Source organism: Acipenser ruthenus, chromosome 31 (assembly GCF_902713425.1).
Source record: "Acipenser ruthenus chromosome 31, fAciRut3.2 maternal haplotype, whole genome shotgun sequence".
NCBI classification, from domain to species: Eukaryota; Metazoa; Chordata; class Actinopteri; order Acipenseriformes; family Acipenseridae; genus Acipenser; species Acipenser ruthenus.
In genome coordinates, this window is record NC_081219.1 from 4,670,040 (window position 1) to 4,685,034 (window position 14,995).

The 14,995-nt window shown below is 42.2% G+C and overlaps 1 protein-coding gene across 2 annotated transcripts in view; it reads left to right on the forward strand.

Annotated features, from left to right (window-relative positions):
* The window catches only part of LOC117396771 (adhesion G-protein coupled receptor D2-like), a 145,047-nt gene that overhangs the window by 18,529 nt on the left and 111,523 nt on the right, over positions 1-14,995 (forward strand). For both annotated transcript variants that reach the window (XM_059005506.1, XM_059005505.1), the window contains exons 3-5: positions 1,264-1,318; positions 1,971-2,222; positions 3,253-3,885. In XM_059005506.1, the coding sequence (XP_058861489.1) occupies positions 1,264-1,318; positions 1,971-2,222; positions 3,253-3,885 (940 nt within the window). The remainder of the gene's footprint in view (positions 1-1,263; positions 1,319-1,970; positions 2,223-3,252; positions 3,886-14,995) is intronic.

The window sequence follows — 14,995 nt, forward strand, 5'->3', positions numbered from 1 at the left end:
GTCTCAGAATGCTACCAAATATACATTAAATTCGAGCCTTGCATATGGGCTTATGCAATATGTTATAACCTTACTGCACTGGAAGGGCACTTTCTGATGTAGTTTAAAATATTGTAGCACTGCATGGAAATGAATAGAGTCACACAGGTTTCTCAGGTTCTTGAATGCAGCACTTTATTAAGCCTGGTGCAGCTACAGCTGAGCAGTGCAGTGCTACTCAGACTGTGACAGCTCCCCGGCGACTGTGCGGAGCTGCACCATCACTGGCTCAAGCTGGACCCGCCCCTGGATCACATTGGGTTGCGTCAGCATCACCGTCGATCCCGTGTTGACAAATTCTGTGTATGGAAACCCCCTCCACTCAGACCGGGACGTGGCAGAAGCCCCCACAGAGGTCCTCCCCACAACAGCGGCGGACCCTGTTTAAACTGTGGTGCTGTCAGCTACTTCTGGGGGAATGGAGCCCCACTCCCCCGACTGCACTGTCGTGCTCCCCTGGCTGGCAGTGGCGTGCTTGTGGGTGGCGGGGTGGCAGTTGCTGGGCATTGGCGCTGCAGGTGTGTGCGGGGACCAGCCGCCCGGGGTCCTGTGTGGACTACGAGTTCCGGGAGCCAGGTGGGGGTGACCCAGCAGGCTTCAGTCTCTTCGCTGGGCAGGACCTGGCGCACTGTGGGTTGGTGTCCTGGTTGATGTGGCAGGGGCTCCTCATCCTGGAGCATGGCCTCTATTGCCACAGCCTGGTTCACCACCCATGGGCCAGTGAGGCGGACCTGGTGTCGCAGTGGCATTGGTTGCAGGCTGTGCATAAGGGCGTCCAGGGCTATCTGTCTACCGAAGTTGTCGGGCTCTACGCTGTACGCCCGTCTCGCCAGGCATGTGGTGTCCACGGCCAGGGCTCCCAGCTTCTCTCCCGGTACTCTCCTCCAGTGATGGAGCTGGTCCTGCAAGCACAGGTAGGAGTCGCAATTCCTAAAACTCCGTTTTAGAGCCTTTGTCAGTGCCATGCAGTCGACCCTCTCCTCCCAGCTCAGGTCCAACAGCACTAACAGAGGCTAACCCCTCCAGGGCATGGGACAAGTAGGTAGCCTTCCTGCTTTGGTGTTGGACCTTGGGGTGGGGCGGGCTGTCGGTTCGCTGCGGGCGGCAGTATCTTGCTCTCCTCTGCCCTGCTCTGCGGTGTCCTCTCTTTTATAAGGTATGATGAGAATTTTTTTTGCTGCTGGCTGTTTGTTTGACCTTGTATAATTTCTTGTATGTTTTCAGGTTTGCAGACTTATTGGAACTAGTGCATCCTGGGAACACAGAAACATTTCTGAAGGTTAGTCTTAATGTTTTTAGGATTGTTGAAGCTCTGCTCTTAGGAATGAATAGATTTTTAGTATTTGCAGGATTGTTAAAGCTCTGCTCTCAGGAATGAATAGATTTTTAATGTTTGCAGGATTGTTGAAGCTCTGCTCTTAGGAATGAATAGATTTTTTAACAATCTGCCACAACACTTTTAATAGTCGGGTCACCAGCTAGAGTCAGGACCCTTCTGACTCTGTGACTACTGCCACCGAACGCTGGACAATACTAGAGTCAGGTCTGCTGTTGTGTAAGGCAGGTGGGGATGTAGTGTCAGCCATTATTGGGAATGGAACAGTAAGGGAGGGATGTAATGCTAATGAGAGGCAGGAGTGCTGTGTTTTTATAGGGGGTTGTGGATTAGGGGTGCTGGGGCTCAGGGCACAGCATATACGCTGTATGTGAGGCACCAAAAACCAAACTAACTGTAGGGTGTTATTGCACACCCAACATGTTCAAACTTCACTATGCAGTTGTTTCATTGATTTTATTCATATACTAATAGTACCACAACACCCACAATGCTTTATGTACTGGTTCATGTATTATAAATGGTCACATTTCAGATTTGGTTAAACACTGTGACTTGTTTACTTTTTAGTAATTATAAGCTTCTTTCTTTGCAGATTCCCAGCTTTCACAGACAGTCCTCCAGACTCCTGATGGAGTTTTTGAATATGTAAATGTTTCCCTGGATTTCAGGCATGCAGAGAGATACTGCAGACAACAGTTTAGCCTGTTGCCCAATGATACCTCACAGGATGATCTGGAATCTACAAAGAAATTGCTACTGGTCATGGGGGTCAGTGATCCAATATGGTTAAGGGACTCGAGCGCTCATAGATGGGGACACCCATGGTTTACTGCAGGGCAGAACAGTAAGTATGTCGAACAATGTGTTGTGTGGTAATATGTCAGTCTGCTATTGTAGCATGCAGTATATGGGCATTCTAGAGTGGATTCAACAAAAGCTTAAGAGATACAGTAATAGACAAAATAATTTGCTAACCTCATTAGCAACATTCTTGCCTTATTGTGCTGTAGCTTTATTTTACCCTTTGAACCAGGAGAAGCCAGTTTATCCTCCCACCACATTAGTTTACCCTCTGTTGAGTGGGTTAAAATCAGCATGTATCTTACACAGAATATTCTGTATTTGTGTAATACAGTCAGCACCGCCTGATCGGGATACTGATAATTGGGATTTCTGCTTAATTGGGACGTCACTTTGTTTAATTAGGGTACAGTATTTTCAAATGATGAATGGAGATCACTTTTCAGAGCACAGTACAGTGAGTACATATTTACCCTGTGACTTGCGTAAATTGTGTAAACCACATTGAACTCTTGAAGGAGCTGGTGTCTCCTGTTGCAAAGAAAGTTGTCAAGATCACTGGTGCCTGGCCTTGTGATAAGATGTGATTTCATTCTTTTCCATTTCATTTAGCAATAAAAAACAGCGATTCATTTTGTTTAGGAATAAAAAAAACAATTGACTCGTATCTCTAATTATGTATTTAACATTTAATCATAATGTGATGTGGTTTTATTCTTTTTATTTTTATTTAGAAAGAAAAAAGGGTGACAAATTTCGTCTCATTTAATTGGGACAGCCGCTTATTCAGGATATTTTTACTTCCCACTAGGCGTCTCATTAAAGCAGCGCTGACTGTTTATACAAGAATATTTAAATAATCTAGCACATTTGTACATAATTTCCAGGTGATGCAAGATGTGGAGCTTTAAGGAAAGATTCTTTTAGCTGTTTAATTTAGATTTAAACATAGTCTTTTTCACAATTTGTGTTATTTTCACTTGAATGAGGTCTTCCTCATTCATGAAATAAATACTTCCTGAACTTTCCTAGAGTATCCTCTTCAGTACTGCATGTGTTTTTCATGTTTCCAGGCCCTCTTCTGCTACCCATTTTTATGTTCCAAGAGATAACACACACCAAGTATGCCAAGGTTGAGCTCCACTTTCCTGTGTTGTCTGAGATCACTGTCTGTGCATGGGTGCAATGGGACAACAAAAGCCAGGGAGTTTCCACCATCTTCTCCTATGCAGAACCTTTCTTTATCAATGCGTTTCAACTGCGAGGGCAAACGGACGAACATGGCAACATAAACATGGCTTTAATTGTGCATGGACATCACACGCCCTACAAAACACTGCTCAGAAATGATGGGGAGTGGCATCACCTCTGTGTCACCTGGCAAAAAGCTAAGGGGATCTGGGCAATCTATATTGATAGGGAGAAGGGAAACTCTGGCAGTGGTCTCTATGCAAGCAACGATATTAATGGTGATGGCATATTTATCATTGGACAAGACCAAGACACTCTGGGAGGAACTTTTAATGAGGCTTTCTGTGGTAACATCACAGCGTTGAATATCTGGAACAAGTCCCTGAGTGAAGAGCAAGTGGCAGGGGTCAGTCCCTGCTCAATGATCAAGCAGAACCAGCTGTTCCATTGGGATGTAACCAAGATAACTATTGAGGCAACAGTTGGGCGGTCTTTGATGAAGTTCATGTGCCCAGGTAAGGTTCTATAAAATAATTTTTTGGAATTATATACATGTATAAAACAGTAGGATGTTCTGGAGAGATGTCTTGTGGCTTGCGTGAATAGACTGAAGTTTTCTCTCTATAGCTATGTGGATATTGAGAGAGAGAGGAGGTGAGGCCAGCAGAGTTGAAATGTCACATAATTATGAATAAGGAAATAATGTTCAATGCCCAGCAGTTAAGATTCTTCTACCAAGCTGAAAGCCCAGCAAAAGAGCCCAGCACCACTCAGAACAATTGCGAACATCAGATAGATCTGGGAAAGTCAATAAAATAGAACTGGTGTCTTTGTACATAACACATTTTTTTAGATACAGCTATAGGACTGATTATCCAATTAAATGTGGTAATGGGTTTGAGAGTGCTGGAAGCTGTTCATTGTTAATCAGTATGTCTTTATTTTATTTTAAAATATGTTGCCTTTGCATTTGCTGTAAAAGGTCCAATATCTTTCAAACCAGAATTTGTACAACCGTCCTCTACTACTGTACTCTGGCTAAAACACCACGCTCCACCGTGCAGAAATCCGACCACACCAGCTATTAAAGAGCAACTACAATGTAATGTTTCCCAATTTTACCCATGTTTAACAGCACAGGTTCTTTTATTGGAAAAGAGCACTACAAGAACCACAAGAGAAGCAGAGGAGAAGGAAAAATTGAGTTTTGCATTCACAACTGGAGATTATATCAAATTAATCATTTTCCAGGGCTTCATAAAGACAGAGGCATAGTAGTTAACACCAGCTACACAAATTACAGACAGCGTCGTTCACAAATCAGCATCACAGGCAGTAAAGCACTGAAGGGCACCTAAAGTTACATTACATTAGTGACTACAGCTCACCCCATTTTACACACAGAGTAGCAGTTTGTCAAAACCCCTACCACCGCGCTTACTTCCCAGCCCCAGCATCCATGCTTACACAAGCTGCTCGTTATCCTGAACGTCCTCCCAGCCCTCTCTCGTTCTTCTTAATCAAGCTTGATAAAGTATCCACCTACACACAATTGGACTAATTGATTAATTACACTGTATTGTCCTTACACTTGCTTTCAACACATACCAATATAAAAAAATCATAGTGCAATGAAAAACGAACCATCTTCAATAAAAGTAAATCAAGTGCAAAGAAAGCTTAACCCTGTTCGACAGGCTCAATGTGTTGTTTTTTTTGTTGCTAGGAGACTGTATGTGCTATGCACAAGGTAGAAACAGGAGGGGACCCCCACTTTATTGAATAGTGACCTGGAAAAAGGCTTTCTCAATGTTGCATTTAACCATTTAGGCGTAATTTGATTTTTTATAAATGATGCTTCTTGCACTTCCTTTCCCTATAAATTCCTCCCAGGTATTGTGTTTAAATTTGATACAGTACAGATTATTTACCACAAAAGTTTAAGGTTCTCAGAATTTAACTCATACATTTAAGGTAAGACTATTTGAACTGGACACGATGTAACATTCATAACTTATTGGGAATGTAAAGACATAATCACAGCATTGGCAAGCAAATATACATTATAGCAAGGATAAGTATTCTTGTCAGGCAGACTGAGGTACAGAGTGCTCAAGGACAGAGTTCTGGAGAATACACAATGCATGGCTGTTGAGATGTTAAATAAATGTAGTGCTGCTACTGTTTGAGATGAGCACAATCCTGCTTGGGTTCTGTCAGGCTGCAGAGAGATCAATCAGTTGCAATAGAATGTGGCTAAGCAGACCTCAGACACGAGCAAAAGAAAAATTAGACGTGCCTGTGGGACTGTCTCATTTTATGCATGCGCAATGCGCCAGGGGATACAGATTTCTGAGGGGATACAAGACCGGCAGTGTCACAGACACCTGAAGCACCTTTTAGACTGATAAACAGAGTCCTGAGCCACTAATCTAGCTTTGGGAGCCTGATCTGGGATTTACGGCCGCACTGACCACTTCAGTAGAGAAAACCGGTATGGAGCGCTGATGTTGAAGCCCAGTCCGAGTTTTTGGACTCGCCCCGCGGTACAGGGCTGAACCGGATATCAGACCGCTTTTTGCGGTCCAATATATATATCCCTATTAACCATGTTTTATTTTCTGTTTTAAATATTTTGTTATTAGATATTGGAATTTTGAAAATGTTGTAAAAGATTCTATCTGGCTTGGCATGCAGCAATAATATTTCTTCAATTGGATGGATGCTATTAGTGTGTAGGCTATATTGTGGTCATTTTGAGGACTTGAAAGAACGGAGTGCCTTAGGTCTTGTATTGTGCTTGACTGTGCGTGTCAAAGGATAACAGGGTGCCATCCGGAGATGTCCTGCAGTGTGTTGATGCCATGCTTTCTATTTTGTGGACGAAACAATTAGTGTATGCAAAATACAATTTATTTAAAATGTTTAAACAATTTTTAGGGGACCAGGAGATGTGAATAGTCAGATTATTTTCCCAAATGGTTTCATGTGGTGGGTACATTCCACATTCATATTTTTTAAAATGCAGTATTGTACCGATAGCCTTGCAGCCAAATAATATTTCTGAAGAAGAGGCAAGGATAGCCCTCCTAGTTTAAAGAGGGAGGGTCTATTTTTCTTTATTCTGGGCTGGGAACTTTCCAGAGAAAATCTACCCAACAGTGACAGCATAAGCTGCACTATTAATTCTAATGATTTCCATTACACAAGAGTAGGTGTTAAAACTTCATGCTGATTTGAACGCGGCTCTCGCCAAGATAAGCACCAACTAAGACGTAGCTTTACAGTAAACTAATGTGATCCATCTGTGTCTCCATCCATTTGCGCTTCCTTCCATAGGATGATGTACAGTGCCTTGCGAAAGCATTCGGCCCCCTTGAACTTTGCGACCTTTTGCCACATTTCAGGCTTCAAACATAAAGATATGAAACTGTAATTTTTTGTCAAGAATCAACAAGAAGTGGGACACAATCATGAAGTGGAACGAAATTTATTGGATATTTCAAACTTTTTTAACAAATAAAAAACTGAAAAATTGGGCGTGCAAAATTATTCAGCCCCCTTAAGTTAATACTTTGTAGCGCCACCTTTTGCTGCGATTACAGCTGTAAGTCGCTTGGGGTATGTCTCTATCAGTTTTGCACATCGAGAGACTGAAATTTTTGCCCATTCCTCCTTGCAAAACAGCTCAAGCTCAGTGAGGTTGGATGGAGAGCATTTGTGAACAGCAGTTTTCAGTTCTTTCCACAGATTCTCGATTGGATTCAGGTCTGGACTTTGACTTGGCCATTCTAACACCTGGATATGTTTATTTGTGAACCATTCCATTGTAGATTTTGCTTTATGTTTTGGATCATTGTCTTGTTGGAAGACAAATCTCCGTCCCAGTCTCAGGTCTTTTGCAGACTCCATCAGGTTTTCTTCCAGAATGGTCCTGTATTTGGCTCCATCCATCTTCCCATCAATTTTAACCATCTTCCCTGGCCCTGCTGAAGAAAAGCAGGCCCAAACCATGATGCTGCCACCACCATGTTTGACAGTGGGGATGGTGTGTTCAGGGTGATGAGCTGTGTTGCTTTTACGCCAAACATAACGTTTTGCATTGTTGCCAAAAAGTTCGATTTTGGTTTCATCTGACCAGAGCACCTTCTTCCACATCTTTGGTGTGTCTCCCAGGTGTCTTGTGGCAAACTGTAAACGACACTTTTTATGGATATCTTTAAGAAATGGCTTTCTTCTTGCCACTCTTCCATAAAGGCCAGATTTGTGCAGTATACGACTGATTGTTGTCCTATGGACAGAGTCTCCCACCTCAGCTGTAGATCTCTGCAGTTCATCCAGAGTGATCATGGGCCTCTTGGCTGCATCTCTGATCAGTCTTCTCCTTGTATGAGCTGAAAGTTTAGAGGGACGGCCAGGTCTTGGTAGATTTGCAGTGGTCTGATACTCCTTCCATTTCAATATTATCGCTTGCACAGTGCTCCTTGGGATGTTTAAAGCTTGGGAAATCTTTTTGTATCCAAATCCGGCTTTAAACTTCTCCACAACAGTATCTCGGACCTGCCTGGTGTGTTCCTTGTTCTTCATGATGCTCTCTGCGCTTTAAACGGACCTCTGAGACTATCACAGTGCAGGTGCATTTATACGGAGACTTGATTACACACAGGTGGATTCTATTTATCATCATTAGTCATTTAGGTCAACATTGGATCATTCAGAGATCCTCACTGAACTTCTGGAGAGAGTTTGCTGCACTGAAAGTAAAGGGGCTGAATAATTTTGCACGCCCAATTTTTCAGTTTTTTATTTGTTAAAAAAGTTTGAAATATCCAATAAATTTCGTTCCACTTCATGATTGTGTCCCACTTGTTGTTGATTCTTCACAAAAAATTACAGTTTCATATCTTTATGTTTGAAGCCTGAAATGTGGCAAAAGGTCGCAAAGTTCAAGGGGGCCGAATACTTTCGCAAGGCACTGTAGATATCCTTCTGTCTGGTGTTGTTGGCTGAAGTGTAATGCTGGCTCCAGGGATCAGCTTATTTACCTTCCTGGCGCATCAGCACACACAACGGCTGCGATGCTGGCTCCGGGGATCAACCACAGTGCGGTCCCCCCAGCGCATCAGCATGACAACCGTCTGGATTGACTAAGTAGGGTACATCTCTGGGGTCTTCAAGTGGGCACCTTCATTCCTCTGTGTTTCATCGACTAGCGCACGACACCACAAGAGGGCTCGACGGTGATTCTGGCGTCCCAGCATCACCCCTCTCCGTCCCCCACTCAACTCAGCCCAGCTTACTTACCCGTACATCAGCATTTCTTTCTTTCTATTGTGCTTGAGATCCCTATCCAGAATCTTTCCGTCTCAACCACAGCCAGTTGCTGCTCCTCTGCTGCTTCAGATAAGTTCTTCACTGTGCGACACAACTCTTGGCCACTGAATCCAACGTCTCTGAGAAACCAGGTTGTACAGTGTGCCACAAATCCTCTCCAACCCACCTCCACTGGGTAAACCCGGACTCTCCATCCTCGCTGTTCCGCTTCAGAGGCTAGTTGAGCTGGGGCTGCCTTGTGCCATGTAGGAGGAGTTGAACTGAGACCAAGACCTCCTCTTCCAGACTGAACTTTCCCTATGATATCACCAATTCGAAGGGCAGCCTTTGCATCCTCCACAGCTTTCTTTGCCGCCCACTTTCTTCCAGTTTTTAACACAGGTGCTGCCTCCCTTACACATTTGTCATGCGACTCTACTAACGTCATTTCCAGTCGGACCTTGGCGCACTTAAACTCCTCAGTTAGAGCGTAGACTGTTAGCTGCAGTTTTCCTTTACCATAAAGTCCCACTCTGCTGAGGCAGCGTGGAACTCCCAACCATTTCCTGGTGTATGAACTGATTAAAGCTTCCAGCTTCTCTACTGTTGTCAAAGAAACCTCGTACACAGTCAGTGGCCTCAGCAACCTTGGCAGTAGACCAAACTGAAAGCACCAGAGTTTTAGTTTGCCTGGTAAAGCGCTGCTGTCTATGCTCTTCAACCCTTCCACTGCTTGTTGTCTGACTTTTCCCACACAAACTGTGTCCTTTAGATCCCCGTCATACAATCTCCCAAGACTTTTCACTGGCTTCTCAGACACTGTTGGTATTGCCTCACCATTAATGAAGAATGTTTTATCTACTACTTTACCTTTAATTATGATGCTCCTTGATTTAGTGGGCTTGAATTGCATTTGTGCCCATTCAATGTTATTGGTTAATTTGCCCAATAACTGATTAGTGCAGGCTATTGTTGTAGTCATGGTTGTCATGTCATCAATGTATGCTCGAATTGGTGGTAGTCGCATTCCAGAAGCCAAGCGCTCTCCTCCCACTACCCATTTTGATGCCATAATGATCACTTCCATTGCCATGGTAAAAGCTAGTGGAGAAATGGTGCATCCTGCCATTATTCCAACTTCTAGGCATTGCCATGTAGTGCTGAATTTGAAGTTGAAAAACTAAATAAATAAAAAAAATTCTCCAAAGTAGGCTTTCACTAAATTTGTTATTGTCATCGGTACACTGAAAAAATCAAATGCTGCCCAAAGAAGTTCATGTGGCACTGAACCATATGCATTAGCCAAATCCAGGAATGTCACATGGAGCTTCTTCCTCTCCTTTTTAGCTGATTGAATTTGTTGCCAGATCACATTAATGTGTTCTAAGCATCCTGGGAAACCTGGAATGCCTGCTTTTTGTACTGAAGTGTCCATGAAGCAGTTCTTTAATAGGTAAGTTGACAATCTCTGAGCAATAATGCTGAAGAAAATCTTGCCTTCTGCGTTTAATAGGGAAATATGGCGAAACTGACTGATGCTTGTACAATCTTTTTCTTTAGGTATAAAGACTCCACCTGCTTGGCGCCATGCTCTTGGTACAACCTGTTTTTCCCATTCCACTTTCATCAATTTCCACAGGATTCCTAGAACTCCTGAAGCACTCTTGTACGGAACTCCATTAGGCCCTGGAGATGATGAAGCCTTTGCTTTTTTCACAGCTCGCTCTACTTCTTTCCACTTAGGTGCACAGTCCTTCATTTGGTATTCTGGTGGATTGAGAGGTGGGATGTTTGAAGGAATTGACATAGGCTCCTGCCTATCTGTATGTGTTTCCTCCAAATATCTCTCCAGCTCAAACTTAGATGCTTTTGTGCCATTCTTCTCACTGGTGAATAACTTCTTTTCAAATTTGAATGGGTCTTTATAAAAGTTAGTTCTCGCACGTTCCTTCTTTTTGTAGGGTTTCCGTAGGCGCTCAGCTCTGCGCAATGTTGCAAGCTTATCTTTTATGACCCTTTGTAAGATATTGAGTCCCTCCTTCTGACTTTGTTCTGCTCTTCTCCATTGCTTCCTCAGCTGTCTCCTTTCTCTAACTAAGCGTTCAATCTCCTGCTGCCGTCAAGACTTTCCAGGAATAGTTTGTAATTTTTCCTTCCTTTTTTCAACTCCAAACCTCTCGCTTCCATATGCTTAGATGATGTCCCCAAATTTATCCAGCTTCTTTTCAACTGTTCCACTTAACCTTTCCAATGCAAAGCAGAGATCTGTGTTTACTGTGTCCCACGCAGTTTTTTCATAAGCTCTTGGCCATTTAACTCCAGGCTTGTGTCTGTTGAGGTTCTTTTCTCTCTTATGCTGGTTTGTCTGACCGGGTTCACAAGGATCATTAGGTTCATCACTAACTGTGTCCATGCAAGTCCTCCTCATGTCTATGACAGGGGTGCTGATATCCTGCGAAATGTGGTTTGCTTCCTGTCGCTGGATTTCATTCGACTGACTTGACTGACTTCGTAAGACATACTGATCAATGCAAGGCCCTTGTCCCTTCTCCCTCAAGCATTTCATTCTCCCTTGATGAATCTTCAAACCCCTGACCGTTGTCGCCTTGCTCAAGCCGCAGACACAAACCTGTGGAAAGATTATTGGTAGCCTAAAACTTAGCTCCAATCTCCACATAACATCATTATTTAAATGCCAATAAAGATTTCCCCATCCAACTAACAGTATGAGTTTTTATTATTATTATTTATTTCTTAGCAGACGCCCTTATCCAGGGCGACTTACAATTGTTACAAGATATCATTATTTTTACATACAATTACCCATTTATACAGTTGGGTTTTTACTGGAGCAATCTAGGTAAAGTACCTTGCTCAAGGGTACAGCAGCAGTGTCCTCCACCTGGGATTGGGGGCACCACGACCCTCCGGTCAAGTGTCCAGAGCCCTAACCACTACTCCACACTGCTGCATTTTATGGACCTGGCTTCCTAAATAATATCTATAGATCAATGTCTTCATCTTTTTAGGTGTAAAATTGACTTCACTGGCATCGTAAATGTGAAAAGTTCCCCAGGGGCTTTGCCCCTGGACCCCACTGGGCCTTGGGGTCACAAATCCCCTTGTGGGTAGGAAAATGTGCACCATTACTCAACATTGGTTAAACCTATAGAGTCCACTCAGTATTTTCTGTAGGAGTCTAACCCTAATTTTGATCTTATGAAAGATTATCTATTGAGGTATAATAATGAAGTAAAATCAGCAAGACATGCTTATTTCTCTAATCTTAGTGAGGAAAATAAAAATAATTCCAGGGAGCTCTTTTAACAATAGATAACCTGGTAAACCCTTCTGTAACATTGAAGTGCCTTCAACTAAGTGTGAAGAATTTCTTAATTACTTTCAAAATAAAATAAAGTCCATTAGGGATCAAATTCCATTTTATGGCCCTGTCTTAAGTATCCCAGTGTGGCGGAGTGTCCCGCCCCTATGTATTATTATTTGTATTTCTGTTTGCGGCGCGGGTAAAAGCGCTGCGTCTTTTATTATTATATTTAAAAACCCTGTGAGGATGCATGGCTGATCAGCTACTGATTATTTAACTAGCTGACAGTCATGCATCCTTACCAAACGCGTGCAGACTCTGGCCGAGGGATATTAAGATAATTAACAACTAGTTAATCCCTCGGCCAGAGTATATAAACCTGCAGCTCTCTGCACTCGAGGTTGGGTGTACAGAGGAGAGTACGGGGAGCGGAGAGAGCGAGCAACATTTAAAAAACAATTGCTAAAACGTGCTGGATTATCCAGCACGACACTTACTTGTTTGTTTGTTTATTCGTTTGGCCCTCGTGCCCTTTTGTTTTGTGTTTTGTGAAAATCATTTGTTTGTTTATTAAATACGCTGAATGCAATTGCATTCAGCTTCACCCGCCCATCCACTGTTTTGGTTTGAGTTACTTCCTGGTCCGTGACGTCATCAACCTCACCACTGCGAGCCAGACTGTCACACCCAGACAGATTGGGGGAAACAGTGCTGGAATCTTTTGTTTTGATTACAGCTAAGGAATTAAACATGACTGTAATACAGATGAAATCAGCAACTAGTACTTTAGATCCCATTCCAACTAGGCTTCTGAAGGACATCTTTAGTTTCCTGTGCAGTGATATTCTTATGATTATAAATAGTTCACTGGAAATTGGAATAGTTCTTTTAAAATTGCCCTGGTTAAGCCCCATCTTAAAAAAACAAACTTAGATAGATAGGTCACTTCTGAGTAACTTTAGACCCATTTCAAACCTCCCTTGAAAAAAATAGTACTTAAACAACTTAATGTTTTCTTGAGTTCAGCCTATATTCTTGAAAAGTTTCAATCTGTGTTTCGTTCTAATCACAGTGCAGAGTGCCCTGGTTAGAGTAACACATGATTTACTGATGAGTGCAGATTCAAATTCTATTTCCATTCTGGGTCTTTTGGACCTTAGTGCTGCTTTTGATACAGTGGATCATTCCATTTTAATTGACCGTCTAAAGGGATGGGTGGGTCTGGCAGGTAATGTACTAAACAGGTTTAGATCCTACCTCTCTAATAGTTTTTTCTTTCACTGGGGGAGTCGATGTCATCTTTATCAAATATCAACTGTGGTGTCCCTCAGGGTTCTATCCTTGGTCCAATTTTATTCTCTTTATACATTTTACCTCTAGGCCAGATTATTCGTAAACATGGTGTACATTTCAACTGTTATGCAGATGATACGCAGTTATACATCTCAGTGAAACCAGGTGATATCACTGCAACTTCAGTCCTGGAGTGTTTTACTGACATAAAGACTTGGATGTCCCAACATTTTCTGCAACTTAACTCTGATAAGACAGACGTTTTGATAGTGGGTGCTCAGCAACAACTTGACCTGTCAAAAATAAACTTGGGTTACCTAACTCCTAATTTGAAATCTGAAGTTAGAAATTTGGGTGTTATTTTTGTTTTAAGTTTTGAGTCACACATCAAAAATATTATAAAGGTTTGTTTCTACCATCTCAGAAATATTGCCAAAATTAGATCTTTTCTGTCTTTTTCCGATGCAGAGAAAATAGTCCATGCCTTTATTTCTTCGAGATTGGACTACTGTAATGCTCTTTTTGCTGGACTTAGATGCCAAGCTGTATCACGATTACAGCTTGTGCAAAATGCAGCTGCAAGGGTCCTCACCAACACAAAAAAGAGAGCTCATATAACTCCAGTTCTGGCTTCTTTGCACTGGCTCCCAATAATATATAGAATTGATTTTTAAATCCTTTTGCTTACCTTTAAAGCATTGAATGGTTTGACACCTGATTATTTGTCTGAGTTGTTGTCCTCCTATCAGCCTCAGCGTGTGCTGAGGTCAGCGGATAGTGGTCTTCTCTCTGTTCCAAGGGTTAGGCTCAGAAGGAAAGGAGAGGCTGCTTTCTGTGTTCGAGCTCCGCAACTGTGGAATTCTCTGCCTGATCTTGTTAGAAGTGCATCCACAGTGGCTATTTTTAAATCAGGGCTTAAGACCTATATTGCTTTACCTATCTTTTTATATTACATTGTCTTATTTTCTTACTCTTTTTTGTAAGTCTGTGTGAAGCGCCTTGAACCTCTCGGTATGAGAGGCACTCAACAAATAAAGTTTATTATTATTATTATTATTATTATTATTATTATTATTATTATTTTTATTATTATTATTAATAACGTGAACGACTCACATACATTCTGGAATGTTGTGTAAACGAGGTCTCGTCAGCTTTGCCCTAGCATGTTGCATTTAACGATTGCACTTATTCTGAGAGTAAAGATATCATTGACTGTTTAAACAGCATTTTCATAGGGTTGGTTTTGCACTTGACAAATCTACAGATGCTAACGAGTTCTGTTAAAACATGTGATCAGTCAGATATTGATTCTAATTTAGCTGCACTAAGACATCAAAGGTTTTCAGCTACATAGTATTTCCGTACTGGGCCATTTCATATGAACTCAACCAGAGCCGTTGCCCGACTGTATCGGATTTTACTAGAAAAATTCACCTGGGTTATTTAAAAAAAAAAAAATTCCCTTTTTCCCTTTGAAAAGGTCAACCTACAGTGAAAAAGAGACCCTGACCAGAAAACTAACTCACTTTTGGCAAGTTGCCAGACGAGCTGTAAGTGACGAGTTTTATTCGAACTTCAGCCCAACTCTTTACCCTGTAGGGGATGCAGGTCCTAAAATGTTAGTATTGCTGTAAGAACCTTAGGGACCACTCTTCCAAATTTTGTGAAACACTTTTGATTTCAAGTCCCCC